Source organism: Apus apus, chromosome 4, assembly GCF_020740795.1.
Source record: "Apus apus isolate bApuApu2 chromosome 4, bApuApu2.pri.cur, whole genome shotgun sequence".
Lineage (NCBI taxonomy): Eukaryota > Metazoa > Chordata > Aves > Apodiformes > Apodidae > Apus > Apus apus.
The window spans coordinates 97,712,311-97,735,043 of NC_067285.1; the positions used below are offsets into that span (position 1 = coordinate 97,712,311).

Genomic DNA, 22,733 nt, shown 5'->3' on the forward strand with positions numbered 1-22,733 from the left:
TACTGTGCATTTTGCATTATATGCACTAGCTTGTGCAAAACCTGAAATATTTAAATGTAATTTTGATGGTACTGAAGTTTAAGTTTTCAGACTGGTTTAACTCATGCATATTTGTATGCATGGCATACTAAGAATACTAAATATATTTGTTTTGCTTGTTGTAACTGGAACTTACTTGGTAAGAAAGGAGGTATTAGAAATGTATCTCAGTGTCCTACACATGGATGACTTCTACCTTTGCAGATATCCTACTTGCACAGCCTCTAATCTATGACTAATACTGATGTACTGTTCTGTCTTTCACTTCTTTCTTTCAAATGTTTCTAAGATAATCAATATCTTAATTACAATTTATTTAATACAATTGGAAAACGTGTCCCCTTGCATTACATTTGTGAGAAGCTACAAGCTGACAAGAGACATAGGCATTTGACTATTAAGGAGATTTTTTAAATGGATGATGCAAAGAGTTTAGATACTTCTGGGATGATCCAAAAAGGGATTTTGAAAGTCCATTCCATTTTCCTTGCTTCCTTACTTAACCTTTTCACCTGTTCTAAAGCATGACAAGCAGCAAAGACAACATAATCCTCTTAGCTTGTATTTCTGGAATGCTATGTATTATAAAGCAAAATGTTTCCCACTACAAGAAATAACATTTTAGCTTGGATCACCTATCTCTGAGTCATTGGTGTCCCCCAACTCACAGAGCCAGTAGGAGGTTTTTGATTCATTGTGACCCCATTTAGTTGTACACTGAATCTATGTGTTTGTATTGTAAGGAATAAGTGCAGATTCAGATTAACATAGACAAAAAGAGAGATAAAACAACAAATCTGAGCATGAGTAATGATGGCACTAGAGCAAGAGTATTTTCCCCCTCATATCCATCCTCCAAAGCTTGTTCTATCAGATGAGGCAGCTTAGAGCTTAAATATTATTTTCATCATCCCCCATGGAGTCCTATGACAGCAAGGAACATTTCATTTAATTTGTAGTCAGTGGTGTTGCTTTTTCTCTCAAGATCTGATGACTGCAGAAGCCCTTGGGTTACACCGCATGCTCTAGTGGCTGAGGTTGTGGGTCTTTTTGGGGGTGTTTTTTTGTGGGATGTGTTTTTGGGTTTGTTTGTTTTGTTTGATGGTTGGACTTGGTGATCTCAGAGGTCCTTTCCAATCATGATGATTCTGTGATTCTCTGTAATCTTAGCAAGAGCAGGATCTTTCCAGATGTAGACTCTCTTTCTGACAACACAGAAAAGAGCCTGAAAGGAAGATATAGGCCAGTTAAAGGTTCCCACCTAGTTCTCCTGGCTAACATGTAATAAAACTAAAACCATTTGACCCATATCCCTCCATCACTCTGACTATTAACAGGGCATGTGTTGCTCTGCTGGTAGCAGTGCTAGAAACATGCTCACTGTGCTGAAACTAAGCAATAGACTATTGCATAATCAAACTCCAAGCAAGTAAAACTAGAAGCAGGATATCATGTCTCCTGTTAACAGACAGGTTTCTGTAAATCATGTTTTTCTATCTAGAGTTTCTGAAGACATGTATAATGCATATATTTCAAACCTCCATTTTTAGAGTTGTTATTTACCAGTTGAGCTTCAGATCAATTGTCTTCTCAATTTTAGATGACTGAAGAAAAACTTGAAAAACAATCCTTGCCAAGGTAGAATTTTGTTATGTTTCAAAAGCACTGACATTCATTTACTAGGGGCTTAGAGGGAACATTTCCACATTTCAAACACGTGAAAATCCTTTAACAAACTGAGTAATAAATAATGCTTATATTCCTTATATATTCCATTCGGGAGTTATTCAATAAACTTGAAACTTTTCAAATATAAAAGTAAAAATAATTTGGAGGTACAGTTTGACAGACCTATTGTATAGTTGTCAGTCACCACAAATTTGCAGATCTTTAATGAATTCATTGGAGATTCTCATTTCAACTAATCTCACAGTTGCTGGCAAGAAATCTTTTTGAAAGTTAACAGTGAACTCAGTTCCTGCCTTTCTATTAATCTCATGATTTACTGCTGTTCATGGAGATACTTCACGTCGTGTTCACAAAGGAAAAGCTGTTGTCTAGTATACCAAGGACTATCTTCATAAGACTGTTTGCTTATTTCTGAATTATCTCTGAAAATGGAGCTACCCAATTCTCTAATTAAGCAGCATATAAAACAAAAACAAAAACAAAACAAAACATGTGATTTTAAGCATCAAATATCAATAATAGTGCAGAGCACCAAATACCTCCAAAATTCTCCTTTGTTCTAAAAGAGTCAGTGTTGTATTTTGGTGGAATTGTATTACTCTGTGTGCTTGTCAGCCCCTCATGTTTGAAACTGGCAGTACCATGTCCTGTACTCTGGTGTGCTCCCAATGGGGATTGCAGCAACAACTGCCATCAGTCATGCCAAGGTGGAATTCAGGGCACAGTGTATACCTTCTGCTGCTTAGTGTCACTCATCTACTGGTTTTCTACCACAGAACCTTTGTCTGCATCTGTATGTGATTTCTGAGGAAAGGAGTTGTTTACATACTAGAATATGAGAAGCAAAATATCTTCTTTAGCCACAGCTCACTGCAGGTAGGTTTGTGCTGCCTCTGAACTAAGAATTACAACTTGAGTTGTGTACTCAAGTATATTGAGTAATGAGAAATTGTTAGATTTTAGTTTCTGGGTAATCACTAATATTAGTTAAGTAAAACTTGGTGCAATGCACCACTGATTAGGTTGTTATTTTAAAATTTAGTGAGTAGACACCTCTTATTCTCCTTTCTCCTATATGTGCCCTTTTCTTCATAAAATGAGATTACTGCTGACCATAGCTGCTGTCAACATGCTGCAATATAACACACAGCTTGTCATAAAATGCTTCAGTGAGCCAAATCATCAGTGGAGAAAACAGTGTTCAAGAAACTAAATCTCTCTACTTGGATTTCTTGCTACTGGTTTTCTTACTTTTAAATATTTTTTATATAAAATATGACAATTCCTCATTAAATCTTGTACTAAGTTTTTTTCCTGTTACACTGCAATTTACGGAAACAAAGTGAACACATATTTTCAGGTGGGCATCCTAAGCCTGCAAGATGAGAGGAGTGGGAATAAATATATCATCTGGTGATACTTCTGGATTGTGCAGCCCTACCATTTGGGGCCTGGTTAGTTCAAAACTTTATAGATAAAATTTATTTTTGCCGGACTCAGGAATAATTTCTGAATCCCAGGAATTTCCAAATAATTTTGAATCTTTATAATTTTTCCTTGTTTAAATTCCTGCTCAATTTAAACAAAATCAACAATGTGTAGGTTGTGTCATAAAGCAGCAAAACTGTTAGAAATCCTTTTACTGATTTTGACAGTGTTAATTTCTGATTAGAAATGTCTTTAGACCTACATCTGTCTGAAAAATAAACACTGATAAGTCTCCAAATAAGATAACAAATCCCAAGTGACAAAGCACCAAGGACAAGTCTTTCAGTGTCAGGGAAGTTTATTACAAGTCTTGGGCGAAGCTGCATTTACCTTTGAGTGAAAGTCTAAAATCCAGTGTCTAACAGAGACGCTATTCTTTAGATCAGTTGGACATTTCTGTAGTTGCTCTTCACTTGAATTATGTGAATGATTCTCTTTTAATTTTCAAGTAAGGGTATTAATTCAACCCAGTCAATTCCATTGTGAAATGAACTTAAAGGACCTTAAATGCAGTGAGTATAACAGGAAAAAAAAACAGGAGCCAATAACTCAGAAGACCACACGATTCAGTAAACACAGCATGAAACTAGAAGTCTAAAGACTCTAGCCTTTGGGCTCTTTGGCTGGCTTTTTAACTGACACACACCTGTAAAAGCCTTAACTATCGCAGTAAAAAGCCTTCTGGGTTGCAAGAGAGCATTATAACAGTGCTTCACTGCCTGCACAGGCTCCACATTGACAACTGCCTAATTTAATGTCTTTGGTCTGACAGCCAAAACCTTTTAGAGTGTCCCTGGCTATCTGAGAGATTGCTTCTCAGCCTTTAATCAAACATGCCCTGGGAACAAAGTGGGGAGCACCAGTAGGGAAGCTGGTGGCTGTGGGAAACTGAACTTTCCCAGGAGCTGGATATAGCAAAGTTCATCTGTACAGGCGAGAAAAATGAACACTGAATTCCTTGGCGTTAAGAGTGAAATGTGTGTCCTATGGGCAGTATCTTTGAGGGAGACCATTTGCCCCGCCATGACCAAGCTCCATATCCATCAAGTGGAGATAACTGTAACCTCATGCATGAAAAAACACTCATCTAGGAAGCAGTCAACATGATATTTTCAAACAATTATTTACTTGCTCCATTTACACATCTCTTAACACTGTGACCAGCTTCACTGTAGCCTCACTAAAAAGATTCAACAATAATTTTTAGAAGTCAACTCCCAATGGCTGGATATAGAAATATTTGTCTCTGGTACAGTATCTACCAGCAATTATGATTATCAGGGCAGCAGACACAAGATTGTGCTTGGGATTTAAATGTCAGCACTAAGCATGGGATCTAGTTGCACAGGAAGCATATTGTACAAGTTACCAAATTTGTATCAAACAGCAGGAAATCCAGGTTCAGTAACTAACTGCCATATTGTCCACCTGGACAAACAAGTTCATCTCACTTTTTTTTTTTTCCTTTTTTTTTTTTCCACCTCTTCCCTTAGTTTTTAGGGCATAAGCTCTTTGTCAGTTGTTCTCCATGTCCTGAATAATGAGTCCCCAGTAAAAATCACAGAACAAAGGATGATTCGTTACTATTAAAGTTTTAAAGCAGGCAATGTCTGTTACCTCCCTCCAGAGCAAGGTGAAAAAGAAGAATAATACAGCATAAAACAAAGGAGAGCTTTAATATGAAAGCAGATGCAAAATTAGGTTCAATTTGACACCAGAGAGTAACAGAAAGTTTATCAGTTTTTAACTACCCCTATAGATTCACCAGTTCTAAATACTGATAACATTTAGGTCCTGATTTTATAATGTTATTCTTCCAGTCTACAAGGTTTGTCTCTTGTAAAGTCAGTTTCAAATTTTCATTTATTTTAATGGAACATACCTTTATGTCATGAGGAATTTTCTTATCCCTTTCATGTGATTTGCCCTATAAGAATGGCTTCTCAGTGATTCCAGAGCTCTAGATAGAAACATAGCAATTACAGGTTTGTTTGCCTGATTTGTCCTTCACCAAATTAGCTGTTCGTGATGTAAACACAAAGTCTGTCAGACAACTGTAGTTTAGTGGTAATTAGCTCTAACATTTTCTAGTCCAGTCCTAGAGGAAGATATTCCCATGAGGCAATACCAAAATGGAGTGTAGTTATTATGGTATTGTACCAGTAGATAAGCAAGTACTTGTTCCTGTTGCCCTGTGCTGGAAAAGTCTGATCCTTTTCTGGTTTCTTCAGAATAATTTTTTCCTTTACCAACCTTGTTGATTCTATGATTAACAAGCCATGAAAGATACGCATACCAATCAAAGTATTTCCTCTATTCACTTTGGGAGCATGCCAGGCTTCTTCAGACTTCTCAGTTGTTCAGCAGAGGATCTCAAACTGGAGGTTTCAGATTTTGCTCTGCAAATGACATGACTTTTGCCATTTGGTCATTGTCTTCTGTATTCAGAGTTCCTAGAAGCAGCAGCTTTTGGCAAATCTCAGGGCAGTCTAGGAATTTTTCTGCTCCATTTTCCAGTGAAGACCTAATTAGGAACCTAGGGTTGGAACGTCTCCCTTTTCTATTAACTATCTCAACCCTAAGCATTCCATGAACAGGCTAGAAGCTTATGCACAGGGGTCAACTTTTTTTTTAATTTTTAGTGTTTTTCATCTTTAAATAGTATAATTCTCCAGATTGGAGTCTCATATCATCCCTCAGACTTCATCAATAATTACATGGTTTCTGATTTCCAAAAAATGCACTGCACTACCAGTAGTACTGAAAATAAATAAATCAAGTGATACAGGATCTGCTTCACTGAACAATGCCCTCCTGTTTGGTGTGTTAAGCTTTGCAGTGAGCTTTTAAGCTCAGATCTTTAGTCATGTTGATTACTGTTGTTTTATTGCCAGTGCTAATAATGGAAAGCTAAAAATTACACTAGTTAGTGGGCATTGCTAGAGAAAGAATGGTGCTAATTAAAAGCGTTGCTGGCACCTCTCCCGCTGTATCGTGGAAGCAGCCAGAATGTTGATTGTTATTTACTGTGTGAAGCCACAAACACTGGCATTAAGCCAGTTCCTTTATTTCTGCTTGTTTTCCTCTGAAACTGCCATAGGAAGTCCGGTGTGTAAAGAGGCTTTTGTTTGTTAGAGTATCTTCCAGTGGGAGGCTCAAAACCTCACCAGTCTTTGCTGTGTCTGTGGGGAGCATTATCATAACTTATCGACAGGTGGCTAAATAGAAGCCAGGAGGTTTGTGGTTTACCTGAAGAGACAAGGCTTGAAAAGAGCTTTTACATGTATTTCACCAATGGATGTCCATGGAGACTGATACTATCAAATCCAAAGGCTTCATGTTCCCAGAAACATACACTGTTGCCACTGAGCTGTAAAATGGGTCAACAGCCTCTGTGACAGAAATTATAATGCAACAACCCAAGGTGTTGCCCCTGTGAGTCTTTAGCTGAAGTAAATCCACTGTTCATTAGATCAGGGAGGAGAGATCCATAAGAAGGATGTCCCTTTAGACCTGGTAATTAGTGCATTTGATTTGGTGATGCTTCCTCTGCTCTAGGTCCTCCTTCAAAAACTGCTTGTGCTTTACACCTGTAATGATAAATAGGCAATTCATAGAAAGGCTTTAGAGGAGACACAAAAGACATCTGAGATAACCATCCATAACCAATTCACAAAAACAATCTTCCTCTTGTATTACATACAGCTTCTACAAAGAACAGAGACATTTTCTTCACCTCTGTGACTAGTTCTCAAGGCTCACAAGTACATTCAAGTATACAAAACTAGAGTATATTATTTTATGTTCATTCTGCAATAATTGAAAACAATAGTAGCTGTTTTAGGAAGAAATTTCAGTCCTCTCAAAGTAATCAAATATGTCTGATATGAGATATACCTTTGCTCTACATCTTTCATCTCTAGTCACAGCATCTTTCTATATGATTGTACAGAAGTTATCTTTAAAAACATAAACCAAGAACTGTTTCAACAAATATGCTGTGAAAGCTTTTTCTGTTTTTTCAATAGCCCACTCCTGAGAAAACTGAGATGAGAAACTAAATTGAAATAAAGCAACACCCCCCTCAAAAAAAAAAACAACCACCGACCCCGCAACAAACAAACAAACAAACACCAAAAAAAACCCCAAAAACCAACCAAGAACTAATTCAGTTTCAACAGCCACGAGGTTAAATTAATAGCTATCTCTTTCCTGATAACACAGAAAATAGAAATGGTAAGTGAGAATTTAAGTTAAAAACACCGGTGGTTTTTGGTGTAATTGCATTGAACATGGGTTTTCATTAGAGAAAATGAGTGAAAATCCATTAAGCTAGAAATAGGTTATTATAAACATACTCATTCATATATATAATGTACATTCTTGTGCATGGTGGGGATAATGTCCCACAGAATAAAAGAATATTAATGCTGGCCTTAAAATTATTTTTTTTCCATAAGAGTAATTTCAAGCAGTGAAATAAATAAAAATTAAAAACCTCACACCACCTTGTGTTTTGACCTTTTTAATTTCCTACTCTCTAAGTATCTTCATATGTTTTACACATATTAATGTACTGGGACTCTCAACTCTGCTACACAGTAGAAAAGGCTTCACTAATGTATTTCATTTTACTCCAGGAAGCTTTTTTAGAACAAAAATATTATTAAATTAGTTCAACTATAGCTATTTTAAGTACACTTTGTCTTGTACTATGCATGTGTTATACATATCATAATTATGGAACATGAAACAGGGAAAAGAATCCCATATTTAGTCCATTTCTCATTTCTCTGGTATGCCCAGATCCACATTAGCTAGAAAATTCTTTGTTCATCAGTACAGTATTAATAATTTATTAATTAAAATAAATACATTATATAATTTTAAAATGTTAGGAAAGTTAGCAAAATATTTCAAATATTTAAGGAAATACGAAAATTTGTTAGAGTAAAAAGTTCATGTTTCTGAATTGTTTGAGGAATTACCTTATTTCTCCAAGAAAATTAACTGATATTTTATTAATAGGTAAGTGGCACAAAAAAGGCAACAGCTCTATTTGTTGGGTAGAGTACCTGGTAACCTGGCCACTAAACCTTTATAAAAGGACCTAAAACTGGCAGGAGTTCCCCTGTCTAGCAGAAGGAAAGAAATGACACTTTCTCATTTATACTGAGTGGTTTTTATGTCTTTAATCTGAGATGCTATGACATTGATTTTCCCATAAGTCTCAGTTCTGTGATTTCATCTGCACTGATCACCTGCAGGACAAACACTTTCCCTTTGAGCTTGTTTGGTTGCCTCTCCTGATGACCAGGCATCCAACACACATGTTCAAAACTTTCTTCTACCCATCACTTCCACTGCAGCCTGCCTCTGTCATCTTCCCTTCTCTGCTAATTTCTTGGTAATTAACTTCAGCTCCTTCAACTTTTCAGAATAAAGCCAGGTAAGGTCTGGAATTGTTCCATTGTATCATATATCAGGTGAGACCCCAAAACAATAGGTGTAAAGACAGTATAAAACCAATTTTCATCCTTTGTGAGTAGTCTGAGACACTATCCTGCCAATCATCCTCCAGTCTTTTGATAAATTCGCTTTCGTAGTAGGCAAACAGGAAAGCTCAGGAGAAACACAGAGGTGGGGAAATAATATAATTGCCTGATCGAAAGAGCCAAAGTAGGCATCTCTTTTGTAGTCATTGCAATTGTCTCATGCATTCACTGATTTTCTAAAAATTACCTCAAAGCTCCTATTTGAAGTGTTGAGGTGTTGAATGATAAATCTATACAAAGGAAATTTAGTATTTCTGTGATTCATTTGGCTTCCAAAACGAGGTGTTAAAAAGCAGAAGCCCAAATGCTGAAAATGCAGCAGTCCCAAAGACCCCAGTTCAAAGAAGATGTTCAGAGAATTGACTGTCTATAATACAAAGACCTGGGTTTTTTTCTTTCAATCTGCAGGAGAAATAATCCTTTGAAATTTTACCAACACATGCTTTGCTTATAGATCAATCCCTGTGAATTCATTGCCCTCTTGGGGGGGATCCAACTATGGCAGGAAAACTGCTTCTCTCCTCTCCCCACATCTTCTGTATACCTTCTTTTAGAAGTGTTTAGAGCAAAGGAAAAGGACTATAAACAGATTTATCTGGGATTTTTTAAAATCTGTATTAATGAGAAAAGAAAAAGATCTTCTGAACTATCTAACTATTCCCAGGTTAGTTTTCCCAGTCTTAATTTCTAGTGCTTTGTTCATTTCCATTTCAAATATTTCAAGAGAGAGGGTTTCTCTGAACTAAGTTTTTGGGGCTGCTTCATGGGATAGTGCATCACATATCTTTCAAGCATAGCTTTTGAGATATTTTCCAGAACGGATGTGCTTTTCCATTAATGACATCAAAACCTTCTCTCCCCCAGAAACCTAATTTTGTTTGTATCATCTTCTTTGAAGTCCTTCTGAAATAATTCAGCTTTTATTTGCTGCTGTAGGGTTTTTTCCTGCTTTTGTTGTTTCTTCTATGTTGGCCAATAGGATGTGATTTGAATTTCAGCAATGCCAAACAGCCCCTTTTCACTAAGATAATTTCTGATACATGTTCTGCTTTTTTATGGAAAAAATCAGTATAAAAAGTGAACCCTGATTCTAAGATCACTTTCTGGACATGAAGGTAATCGCACCAGCACTCACTTCAAAGTAAGTAGGCAATTAAGTTACTTTCTGATTAATATATCAAGGACAAGACAGGTTTGTTTGGGTTTTTTTGTTTAAATTGCAATAAATTACAAACTTACTTATTCTCTGCAGACAGCTCTGAGGTTGGTCAAAACTTGAGCTTAGTCCTATTGGTATCTGGTAAATGTACAAGTTAATCTATAAGTGTATTAGTGTGAGGTTTTGTTTTCTGCTCTGCTTGAAGTACATTCAGTGGTCTGAAGACATGACGAAATAATTTTATTCTGGGTCAGCTGAATATCAGCTAATTTTCAAAGCTGTAAGGCATAATAGAACTGTAAAAAGCCAGTGCCTGCATTGGCCCCAGAGGAATAAGGTTCATCAGCCCTTGAATTCTCTTTCTCCTGTGTCTGCAGGCTATGAGATTTTTAGACTTCAGTGCATAAACATCTCCTAACTAACATTTTGCATGTGCAAGTCCACCTCAGGACATTATTCATTACCATTAACTATTTGCAACTAAATTAAACACTCAGTCGAAATAGAACGAAATTGCATACACACTTACTTATACAATCTTTGAGTAGTTTTCTATATGGCTTAAATAAATAATTTTTCAATGTTGCTTCTACTTGACAAAGTAAGATTCCCACTCTCTCATGGCCTGCACTGCAGTTGCTGAAAGCTCTCTGCATTTTCATATGTGCCATAAGAATTTACCATATCAATGCTGTTGCTTACAAATCCTGATGCTGGCAAACCTGGATTGAACTTGCTTTCTTTCCAGAGAAGGGTTTTTTCTCCACATCATTTCTCTGGCTTATGCTACAGAAACAGCACAAGGCGAGAGTGAGAATGCAGAAGAATATTAGAAAAGATATTCTTTCATGTTTTTTCACAGAATGTGCTAGCTCTTTAAAGTGAGCTGGGATTTTAGATCTCTCTGACCAGAAATTTGCATCTATCTGATGCCTCCTTGGTTTGATATCGGGCTGTTGTGTCTGACAAATGCAGCAGCATTTGGTGACAGCCTGATTAAAGGTTATCTCTGAAGTAGCTTCTGAAATGGAAGAAAAGGTTAGGATCTGGAAAAGATTTTGAGATGTGGGGATTCACAGGGGAAGTTCATAGACCTGTTCTTCCAAGTTCTAGGAAACAGAGACTTAGTGCCTTCTTGCAAAGGTAAAGAGACAGCAAGGAGGAAGGCAGCAGCCAGAGGAACTGAGAAGAGTCCCAGCAGTGAGGCATTGGAACAGGCCACCCAAGAAGGTGATGGAGACACCACCCCTGGGGATGTTCAAAAAAGAGGTAGATACGGTGTTTCATAAGACGGTTTAGTGTTTAGGGATTGTAGGGTGGATGGTTCAACTTGATGATCTTGAAGATCTTTTCCAACCTTGATGATTCTATCATTCTATGAATCTATGATTATGTTAAACAGCAGGCCCTCAAAGAAGGCATTTGTAACAAGCTGTTGTGGATTTGCAGCTGTAGGAAGGAAAATTAAACATCTCAGAAACCTTGAAATTCAAATTTCCACCCCCATACCATTGTTGCTTTTTGGCTTTTATGTCACTTATAGTTTTATGTTTTTATTCTTCAGCTTGAACTTTGTGCAGTATAAATTTTCTACCTTGTCCAGCCAATTATCCCATCAAAAATTGAGATATACATCTTTTTAATGACCCAGCACCTTAATCATAACAGCACTTACAATAATCTTCATTTCAACAAACAAAAAAGATAAAAGAAGGCCTACTCTTCAAATACATGCATCAGAACCAACAATAGATATAGCAAATTTAATTCAGCCTCAGGTATGCAGCTTTGGAAGCAGGAAGTGCATAAAATTAAAAGTTGGTTTTCATAAACCTGAAAAGATGTAAAGACTGAAAAAATACAAGCTTCAGAACCTATTGTCTCAAATCACTAACCCCCTTCCTTCTGTCCTGATCACTACTTGGCTCAGTAGTTTTCTCTCATTTGCATAATAATTCTTTCCAGGGTCACACTCAGCTTGACACCCACTGCAACACCCACTGCAACCCCTGGTCCTTTTCAGTAGGGCTGCCAGCCAGCCAGTCACTTCATAGCTGGTACTCATGTGGGGGACAGTTTCTTCCCAGATGCAGAACATTGCAGGGCTTGTTGAGCTTCATGAGGTGTCTGTTGGCCCAGATTTCATTATTAATTTCACTTAGATAGTGCTATTAAATCAAGGCTATTTTTAAATTCCCGTGCTGTTTTGATAAAAGTCCTATTATACTAAAAAAATTAGTATCTATACATATACTGAAAAATTATGAGCTGGACTGGGCTATGAAAATCCACTGTGGCTTTAAGTTGTGGGATTTTTGGTAGAATTAGCTTTAAAGTAAACACACTATATCAAAATTATGTATGTGTTCTCTAAGTTTTGTGTTTTATGGAAAATTTACATTTTCAGTTATAATAGAAAAACATGCAAAAAGAGAAAACATTTTCTGTCAGTGATAAGTCAATGGACATGAATACGTATCTAAAATGAAGCAGAACAAACACAGACACCAGATACAGCATGGGATGAAGAACCTGTCATGCAAAAGACCAAAATTAAACTATATTTAAAATTGCCAAACCTCCTAATACAGCTTAAACCATCCTAAAAAACTATTTATTATACAGACAAAAGGCTGAGCTTTGAGTTTCTCTTTCTTACATTTATTTTTTGGGTCTAAAAAGGGTGTTGATTAGGTAGTATAGAAGGATCCACCTAATAGAGTATTCTTAGAAATACTGAAAAAAAGACAACTAAAGCAGCATGAAGCTTGTAAATAATTTACAGGTTTTGGAGCAGTTCATAAGACCATGTGCTGGAGGGGAAATTTCCCAGCAGTAAAACTGCAGGCAAGAGAGATCATCAAAAGGCAGAATCATATGTATTATTCTCTGTCTCTTCTTTCTGTCAATTTATCTTATTTTTTCCTTAAAGAACACTGGAAAAAGAGTTTAAGATGAACTTTGCCTCCTTTTTCTCTCCAGAAGGAAAATATAATACATGAATGGATGAGGGTACAGAATGTACCCTCAGCAAGTTTGCTGATGACACCAAGCCGGGAGGAGTGGCTGACACACCAGAAGGCTGTGCTGCCATTCAGAGAGACCTAGACAGGCTGGAGACTTGGGCAGGGAAAAACCTGATGAAGTTTAACAAGGGCAAGTGTAGAGTTTTGCATTTGGGGAAGAAAAACGCCATGTACCAGTACAGGTTGGGGGCTGACCTGCTGGAGAGCACTGTAGGTGACAGGGACCTGGGGGTCCTGGTAGACAGGAGGATGACCATGAGCCAGCAATGTGCCCTTGTGGCTAAGAAGGCCAATGGCATCCTGGGGTGTATTAGAAAGGGTGTGGTTAGTAGGTCAAGAGAGGTTCTCCTCCCCCTCTGTTCTGTATTGGTGAGGCCGCATCTGGAATATTGTGTCCAGTTCTGGGCCCCTCAGTTCAAGAAGGACAGGGAACTGCTTGAAAGAGTCCAGCGCAGAGCCACAAAGATGATTAAGGGAGTGGAACATCTCCCTTATGAGGAAAGGCTGAGGGAGCTGGGTCTCTTTAGTTTGGAGAAAAGGAGACTGAGGGGTGACCTCATCAATGTTTACAAATACGTAAAGGGTGAGTGTCAGGAAGATGGAGTTAAGTTTTCTTTCAGTGATGACCAGTGATAGGACAAGGAGTAATGGATACAAATTGGAGCATAGGAGGTTTAAGGTGAATATCAGAATATTTTTTTTTTTACTGTGAGAGTGACAGAGCACTGGAACAGGCTGCCCAGAGAGGTTGTGGAGTCTCCTTCTCTGGAGACATTCAAAACCCGCCTGGACGCCTTCCTGTGTGATGTACTCTAGGTGACCCTGCTCTGGCGGGGGGGTTGGACTGGATGATCTTTCGAGGTCCCGTCCAACCCCTATGATTCTATGAATAATACAATACTAAAAGACTGTCAGAAATTTTCTGGAACAAAGGAAGTTACATACAGCTGGATTAAAAAAAAAAAAAAAAAAAGGAAATGGTTTAAATAAACCTCATAATTTTTCTTTCAAACTATTTAATTATTTTCCTTTCTTTTACAAGAGTTTAATGAAAGGTTAGAAAGAGTTTTTTAATTACAATTGGTACAATGGAAGAAGTCAGCAATAACTCGATATAAAGCCATGGGGCATAGTTAACAATTACAATATTAAATCTCTTTCACTGAACTAAGAAACCTCCTGATAAACACAATAAATCCAGATTTATGAGTCAAGGAAAGAGCAGTCTTGGAAGTAAATTATGTTGGCTATGTAAATATTTAGATGAAAATTATTTAAGAACGTCAGTGTTCACAATCTTGCATAGTCTCAGAGGAAAGAGCCAAACTACAGAAAAAAAGGGTTTCAACGAAATATTTCTGATAAGATTAATTGGCCAGCATCACAGATTTTTAATTACTGTCCTTAGGATACCGTGACTAAGGATCTTCAAGGATCAAAAAGGTAGGGTGTTACTGGCAATGCTGTGGTAAAGAGCAGAGGAGGATGCAGAGGGTCGGACTAGATAAACTCAAGAGGTTATTCCTAGCTCTACCAATATGTAATTCTGTGAAAGCAGGTTATCTTTCCAAGCAAGGTTTCTTTGAAACTGTATGGTGAAACTGGAATTCATTAACTGGCAGAAGAAAAGTACTACCTTTAAATGAGATATGTAGATCACATATAAAATAAGCTGCTAACATTTTTTGAACTAACAACTAGTGAATTAGAATAATTTTTTCCAAAGCACCTTTAATTCTCCTCTAGCATCATAACACTTTAGTGCAGTCAGGAAATGGGAGTCTTATTCTTCACAGTTTCAGACTAAGGACTGACACAGTTGGAGTTGCTGGCATTTCTGTTAAAAAGAGGAGTGCACTCTTTGCAAAATGAGCATATTGTGTATGTGTTTCTCATCAGAAGAAAAGATAGAAAAATTCTTTTACATGTTAATAAGCCATAGAGGTAGACAAACCTAAATTCACATTTTGTCATTCATTATTTATTGAGCTTCTCAGAAAAATAAAAAACAAAAATCAAAATGAGTTGTACAAATTCAAATATATAGGTTTTCTTTTTCTCAAAATGAGCCTAGCTTTTTGTCTGAAAAGTTACATGCAGAACTGAAAGAATCCACAGCTTCTTTTTCAAAATTCTAGAATACTGCATTGACTTTTCACACTCCCACCCACCTTAGGGAGAAAGCTGCATTATTTTTCCTTGAGCAGTTCTGGGAATGATGTAGAATGTGTATCAATGTATCCTTGGAAGAGGAACTACATTGAATAACTATATTGTTGTATCAATGTGTATCTGAACACTTCACTGATTTTATTATCGTATTGTATTTATTTAATTTTCTTTACCATAAAGAAAAGTAAAAATACTGCTCTTTTGCATGCACTTAATACAACTTCAAGAGGCTTCACATAAAGAGACAAGCAGTGTAGTAAACCTGCTGAGGACCACAGAGATGCTAGACCATCTGAGTACAGTCTTTTTGGGAAGCTGGTTAAGTGGAGAGAGATGTTTTAGAATGCCATCACACCCAAATATGGGAGAAGCAGGGGCATACTGCCTCAATTAGTGGATTGCTCCTTACCTGATGGAGGGCAGAGATGCTAGATGCATCTCACTGTTCCCCCATCCTCCAAATACTTTGGTTTGAAAGGCAGTTGTCCAGCAGTCAGTATATATCTGGTCTTACAGATACGTGTGCTCTAATTCTGCCTCCATCAATGACAGCCTCTCCAACTAGGAACAATCAAGTTCATACTTCTGCCTCTGTAACCACTCTGTGTCTGCTCTGGTCAAAATGAATTGTTTCTTAGTGTGTATTTGCTCATGCTTAGTTATGGTGCAGAGTTTATTTTGGCTGAGGATAAGTGACATAAGTGATATGCATGTTTTCAGGTGGTGCATTCATCATTAGCAAGATTATAGTATTTGTTTCTTAGCTTCTCAGCAGAAGCTATCAGAACTATAAATATTTCAGTGTTCCTCATCTGTTCTAATAAAAATACCATTTTTTCTCACAGTAAAAGCTGTTACGACACTGGTAAAAGTTGTTACACTGCTCTGTTATCGTCATATAAAGCTGTTTCCCCAGGGTAGGACTAGGAGCACATAGGTTTGAGCAATCAGTCTAAACAGCATAGCAATGGACAAACATAAACGTATGAACCTTAACACTTGTCTTTTCTTCCCTATGTTTCAAGAGATACTTTGCTTTTAAAAAGCTTGCCAGACTTTTTTCACCCTCTGTGTTAAAGAAGGGATTAAGAGATTGCCAAAGGCATCAGGGCTAGAACTCAGTTGTCTGCTGTTTGATTTCTGTGCATGACTTAATACAGTATTCCTTCTGCTTGTCCTACCTCTTTACATAAGTCGTTTTTGTAAAGTCACTGCTCTAATCCTCTTTTTTTCTTCTTCACTTCCTTCCATTTTCTCTGCAATCTCCCTGCTCTGACACTGTCCGCTTATTCTTTCTTATGTATTTCAGCATGATGTAAAGAGGCAGAAGGATCTGCAAGCTTTCAGTAAGATCTTCTGTGGCAGGGTCTTTAAAGTTAATTGAACTTGACTCTTCAGGGAGAATATGACTGCATGTTGTATCATTAATACCTAACTGCAAATGCAGTTTACATTCCCACTGGGTCAAGTGGTGCTAGTGGCTGTGGGAGCAATCACTCAAGGCCCCTCTGTGACACCAATGGCTCTATGCACAGCAGCACAGCGGTTGCTGTTCACCTCTGTTGTCCTGTTCTCAAGCCTGAAGTTCAGCTATATGGCACAGAAGACACTGTTGTCCCACAGGAATACTTTAGGAAGATACTTCAAAGTGATGCACACTTAATGCATTAATATTTGGTTGAAAGTGCAAAATCAGACATGATAAACTCAGGCTCACATACATGTTCTGTGTGGTCTCATGAACACATGATTTAACTCTACCAAAGTGGACACTATTGATTTCTTGACTTTCATTTTCTTCAGGAATGCCCCAGTGGTGTTGTCAATGAAGAAACTTTCAAAGAGATTTACTCTCAGTTCTTCCCACAGGGAGGTAAGTACTTAGAACACATAATTAGTACTACAGTGTACAGAGAATTATGTTAGTTTCTAAGTCTGACAAAAGATTCTGTTGTTCGAATTGACAAGATTGTTGTCTCAAGCTCTGTCTGAACTAATGGAGTACTTACCTGGTGACTGGACACATTTTAAAGTGTATATTTCTGAATGCAATGCAATGATATCTACAAGAAGTCAGTATCCTGTTATCAAGTTCCCACCCGTGTAGGGGTATCTCTGAAAACCAGGTTTCTCTGTGTAGATTATTTCCTTTCAGACTTCCTACACAGTCTTCCCCATTCTCTTCTGTTTCACAAAACCTTTCTCAGTAAGAATGAAAGCTGTAGGAGACACTATAGGTACCCTCTAATATCAATGGCAGAACCCCCTTGACTTCTATGGAGTTTCTGTGCTTAAATGAGGGCACTTTTTTTGCTACTTTTACTTTCAATTAATTACCTTTTGAGGGATTTAATTGATTTCTTTATTTTCATTAGCTTTCAGTGCACAGAAACATGCACTGGATTTTCTTATAGTTTGAATTGTTTTCTTTTCTGCCTCTTGCTTTCAATCCTCCTTCTTCATATTCTCTTACAGCTCTTCAATCCTGCCTCTTCATATTCTCTTACAGCTACTGAGATTTGCATGTGTCCCTGGGACTGTTCATAGCTCTTTCTTTTCATTTCTGTTTAAAAAATAAAACAAACAAACAAACCCAACAAAACCCAACAAAAAAACCCTCTCGGATTTAATTGGTAGGAACAGAACATCTCCCAGTTAGTTTTATTTTTAATAAAGACCTAGAAGGTAAAGAGCAGCATTCAGTATGGATTACTATCACTGAAATCCTTAACAAGGAGGCACACTCAACAGGGAAGAACAGAAGCCTAAACAAATTGACCTGCCTACTGATTGTCTGTACCTAAGCTTTCAAACCGGGCTAACAATTAGTTCCAGATATTGTATTTTTTAGTTACCCTTGCTAGTGAAAATAATTCTCTGCATGTGATTTACTACACCTTTGCTACACTTAAAATTATAATACATTTTTTTAAAAAGGTATTTTCTATTGTTACACTCAAAATTGGTTTTGGCCAAAGCGAAACTCACCTTTTATACAAGTAAAGCTAAAATTTATTGTTAGATTAAATTTAGTCTTAAAAGCCTAATTTTTATTAGTCCAGAACTAGTTATTACAGAAAGGAAAGAATATTAATATAGTTAAAATTATTGCATACGCAATTATTAGTTTCTAACCCCTGTTTCTGCTGTTAATGCTCCCCCTTCCCCTGGTCCTCTGGGCCTTTAGGGCAGTGTCATCATCTGGGAGAGGGGTTGGGGACTGCAGTGGACTGTCAGTATCTCCAGGAGGAACAGGATGTTCATGTTGGTGCTTTCTTCTTCCTTCATCTAAGATTCTTCTGGGGTCATTTATACATGTTTGCTAACATGTTTCAATGCCCTTCTTTTTCTCCATTGGTTGGCAGTTCCACTTTGCACCCAAATCTATTGTAGGTGCTCCTTTTACATGTGTTAGATAATATTTCCTTGTTCTCTTTGCTACTCCTAAACCCAGCTTTGTCCAGCTCCACACGTGTTTCTTTGCTGACCACAGCTGAGTTGTTCACAGCTGCAGGGTCTCCGGTGCCAGCCTGCGCTCCGTCCCCTCTCATACCACACCTGCCGTCCCCTGAGCTGAGTCCTTTCTGTCCTCTGCTAAAGGCCTCTGCAAGCAAACGAGGCAGAAAGTTCTTCTTTTTGTTATGTTAGAGTTATAAATACCTAGTTCTACATAAAATAACTGCTTGTTTCTGCTACCTGTTAGAGAGGCACACAGTTACACTATTCACTACCATTTCAACAATGCCTTTATCTGCAACAAGAGAGCTATGCTTTTCTGAAAACAAAGTTTTTCTTCTTTTCACTTTTGTAAAATACAGTAAAAAGTTTGATTTTTAGCAGGGTAGAAAAATATCAAATCCAGATAATTCACGTAGCAGTAACAGATGTTGTTGTGTACTAGTAACAGCTTTTTTAGCTTTCTTAATAAAGCTGCTTCAGGGATCTCAGCAAAAAGCACTGAGACATGACCATCAGAAGCTATCCCCTTCCTCTCCCCATCCTCCATGGCCTCCATGCATCAGCCTTAGCAGTACATAAAGACAGCATAAAAAAATGCGAAAGGCTTACGTAGTTTTCCCAAAAATGTCATTAAAAATATTCAGTGGAAACAGCAGAAGAGCTGATTCTACCTGGGAGAGTAACAACTCATATCTGTGGGCCCACCTAGGCTTGAACTGTTTTGTACAGGTTTTGTGCTGTTTTCTAAGTGCCTGTGTTGACTTTTGCCATTTTCTGAGACATATAACAGCCACACTCTAATCTTTGTTTCTTACATTAGTCAAGGTATCTTCAATTAATTGTCTGTATTTGTGTATCCCTGCATGCTAAAAACTGTGTTAGTTTTACATGTCTAGTTAAGCAGCCAGACTGGACACTTAAATCTTTGAATATAGTACCAAAATATTATGTGCAGCTGAGGGCTTTCCATTTTGATTGTGCTTAAAATTTTGTTTTTATGTATGTCTGAATACTAGGCAGGAAAAAGAATGTTTGAAAGTTGTCCCCAAAATTAAACCACATGTTGTACATATAGATCTGTGCCCCAGATACTTCATCAAGTGACTTGCAAGACTGCCTAGAACAAGGTACAGGAGGGATAGAAGGGGACATATAGGCCACAAGAGTAACAAAAGAGATGACATTGGATTGCAGTAAAAGCAATGTTTTTTAAAAGGCAGAAGTGGCTTTGTTTAAAGCTTTCCATGCCAGAAAGAGATCCCATTAACTTCTTTTTAGAAAACTGCTGCCATACAGGTGAATGAATAGGCCCCCTGCGTTCATGCAATGGGTTGCCTGAAATATAACAGGAATTGTTCTTTAGCTGGGCAGGTCTTAGAAAAGAATCCACACACTGAATTATTATTACACTCCTCTTCAGTTATGAACAGAACAGATTATGTTCATGGTCTGATAAGGCATACTCTCAGATGTATAATGACTACCATTTTTTGCCTCTGATGTTTAAAATGCTTTAATGGTGTATTTCAAAGGAATTCTGATTTAATATCTATTCCTGTCTCAACTTGTCAAAATATCAATTTAGCCTAGTAGTTACGATATCAGATCCTTGAAAAGAAAACATATTTTATTTAAAAAGTTAAGCCTTTGTCTAAGATGATTCATGTTCAAGATTTAGGGAGGCAGGGGAGAATCACATTAAGCAGTTCTAATTAAAAGATCAGTGCACCTCATCTTTCCATGGTTTTGAAGGCAAAATTTCAAACCAGAATTGCTTGAACAAAAAACCTGGAAAAAACTCTGGTTTGATTTTGTTTGTTTTCTTTTTTTCAGAAGAGTTTACTAGAAAGAAAAGATTCTTCAGTTTGAGCTTTTTTTTTAATTCATATACCATCATACAAAAAGAGCAGTATATTGTATCATGTATGGGTAACAAACCATAAAAAATATTTATGTTAACCTTTGTGTTTTCCATAATTCTACAGAAATTAAATAGGATTTTTTCACATGTTTTAAAGAAATAAATGTCAAGAGAATGGGAAGTTATTTAAAATACAGATTACAGTACTTCTATAAAATGTTTTCCCCCTGAAGATGGTTTACACGCTATTGCACAACAGAAGTTCTGGTAGGTTATAAAAAATATGACTATTAAAATCCTAAATATAAACTGAGATCAACAAATTTACATTTTTCAGCTAAAGTGGGAATTTATCTGCTACACCATGCTTAAGAAATTAAACTGATGAGTGGATATATGGATTAATTGTTTTGGGTTTTTTAATTATCTGAAAAGGTATTAATAGACACAGGGTTTAAAAGCTGCAGAATTGTTTCTTGTTACAAGTATTTAACTTCACATGAAACTAACACACTGAAGTAAGACCAAAGATTTTACTTAATAATATCAGGTCTGAATCTGTGAGCTACAAAGTTATGAGTTTTAGTACATTTGGTTCCTTGTGCTCAAGGGGGCATTTTGAGTGAGTGACTCAAGACTATCAGATAAATTCAAAACAGTATTTTGAGATGTGACAAATAAAGGTTTTCAGGATTAATAGGAAATATAAAATGGTTGAGTGCCAAGAAACCATGAAAAAGCACCTCAGCACTGATGAGGTTTTTCCCTGATATGAAAAGTTTTCATTCTGAAAAGGGGATATGGATTTAATAACAATTCTCACTTTACTAAAAGTTTGGGAGGTTAATCTTAAATAACCTAAAATAAATGTAACTACATTAAGTAGAAAAAGCAAAGCAATGAGTATTAAAAGTAAATAATACCTCAGCCTACATTAATTTTCATGGTTTTAAGGGAGGGAAAAGATACTGAGGAAAGCTGACGTCCCATAACCCCAGCAGCTTGTACCTCATACCAACACAGCAGTCTCTGGAGCAGCTCTCTCTTCCCAATATATTACTTCTGCAGCAGGTTGTGCCCCTTGGCAGGCATTCAGTGGTAATGGAAATATGGATTTTTACAAAAATCTTAGAGACTAGACAGATTTATATTCCTGTTGTCTTGTGTTTCTAAAGTGAGTCGATATGCACCTCTCCACAAGTTTGAAAAGTGCACAAATAATTAGTGAAAGGATCACTTGGTTAAGGTCATCTTTCAGAATCTTATTGACCACTTAATTAAGTCACAGCCAATTTTTCCAAGGTTTTTAAGTACCTAGCCCTCAGCCAATGCTCATGGGAATTAAGCAGCAAACCAACTTCAAGAAAGTGCTTCTCTGGATGGGTTTTTATCTCACCTGAGGGTGACCAGAGCAGAAGCTTTCTGACAAGCTCAGCTTCAATCTGGGTAACAGGCCTTTCTTCTGAGTAAAAACAATACACCAGGTGCATGGATGATAGTGTCTGCTTCCCTCATTTAAAGTACATAAATGCACTTAAATGATGAAGTATCATTCCCATTAACACAGGTAGTTTCAGAGTACAATAACATGACTTCTTTGCTATTCATTCAGGTATCAGTGATTAGCAGAAACGGGAACAAAAATTAATAAAGATACTCTAGACCAGAATTTTAGATTTCCTGTTCCTAACAGTGTAGCTACCCACATATTCACATTTATAATTTATCCCTCCTCCCCTGCCAGAGAAATTTAGTCTGAACTGAAAATTTGGCCTTGCTATCAAATTTTGGTATCAAAATATATCTTGGTATTAAAGTGTTTGACAGAATGAAATTAAATTAAATAAGATGTGCTTATTGTGAATTATTTTTTGTTTTAAATTTCAGATTCCACAAATTATGCACATTTTCTGTTTAATGCATTTGACACTGATCACAATGGATCTGTAAGTTTTGAGGTAAGTGATATTGTTACTTCCTCCTCTGAAACGGAATATTTTGCCATTCCTTGTAATTAAATCCAGTTTGGTGGCTTTATCTTATGGCTTACCTAGTGAAAACATTTGCTTATTCTACTCAAGTTTCAAGATTTTCCAATGTATCAACAGAAGTCATTATTAATATTTGACAATTACAAATCCCAAAATGGTAACTCAGACTGTGCTCCTATGTAATATTTTTATAAATCTGTTCATCTAAAAGTTAACCCAGTTTCTATGCAAGTTACATAAAATAATCCTTATCTTCCTCCCCGCCTCTGCAAGGTAAGAAGGACTCTGAACTAC

At 37.0% G+C, this 22,733-nt stretch overlaps 2 protein-coding genes across 14 annotated transcripts in view; one reads left to right on the forward strand and one right to left on the reverse strand.

Moving 5' to 3' along the window:
• The window catches only part of KCNIP4 (potassium voltage-gated channel interacting protein 4), a 430,537-nt gene that overhangs the window by 396,073 nt on the left and 11,731 nt on the right, over positions 1-22,733 (forward strand). For all 13 annotated transcript variants that reach the window (XM_051619893.1, XM_051619882.1, XM_051619887.1 and 10 more), the window contains 2 exons: positions 16,932-17,001; positions 22,336-22,406. In XM_051619893.1, the coding sequence (XP_051475853.1) occupies positions 16,932-17,001; positions 22,336-22,406 (141 nt within the window). The remainder of the gene's footprint in view (positions 1-16,931; positions 17,002-22,335; positions 22,407-22,733) is intronic.
• PACRGL (parkin coregulated like) overlaps positions 4,731-22,733 on the reverse strand; it is a 44,786-nt gene continuing 26,783 nt past the window's right edge. Inside the window, exon 8 of the mRNA XM_051619899.1 lies at positions 4,731-6,806. Coding sequence (XP_051475859.1) covers positions 6,801-6,806 — 6 coding nt within the window. The 3' untranslated portion in view covers positions 4,731-6,800. The remainder of the gene's footprint in view (positions 6,807-22,733) is intronic.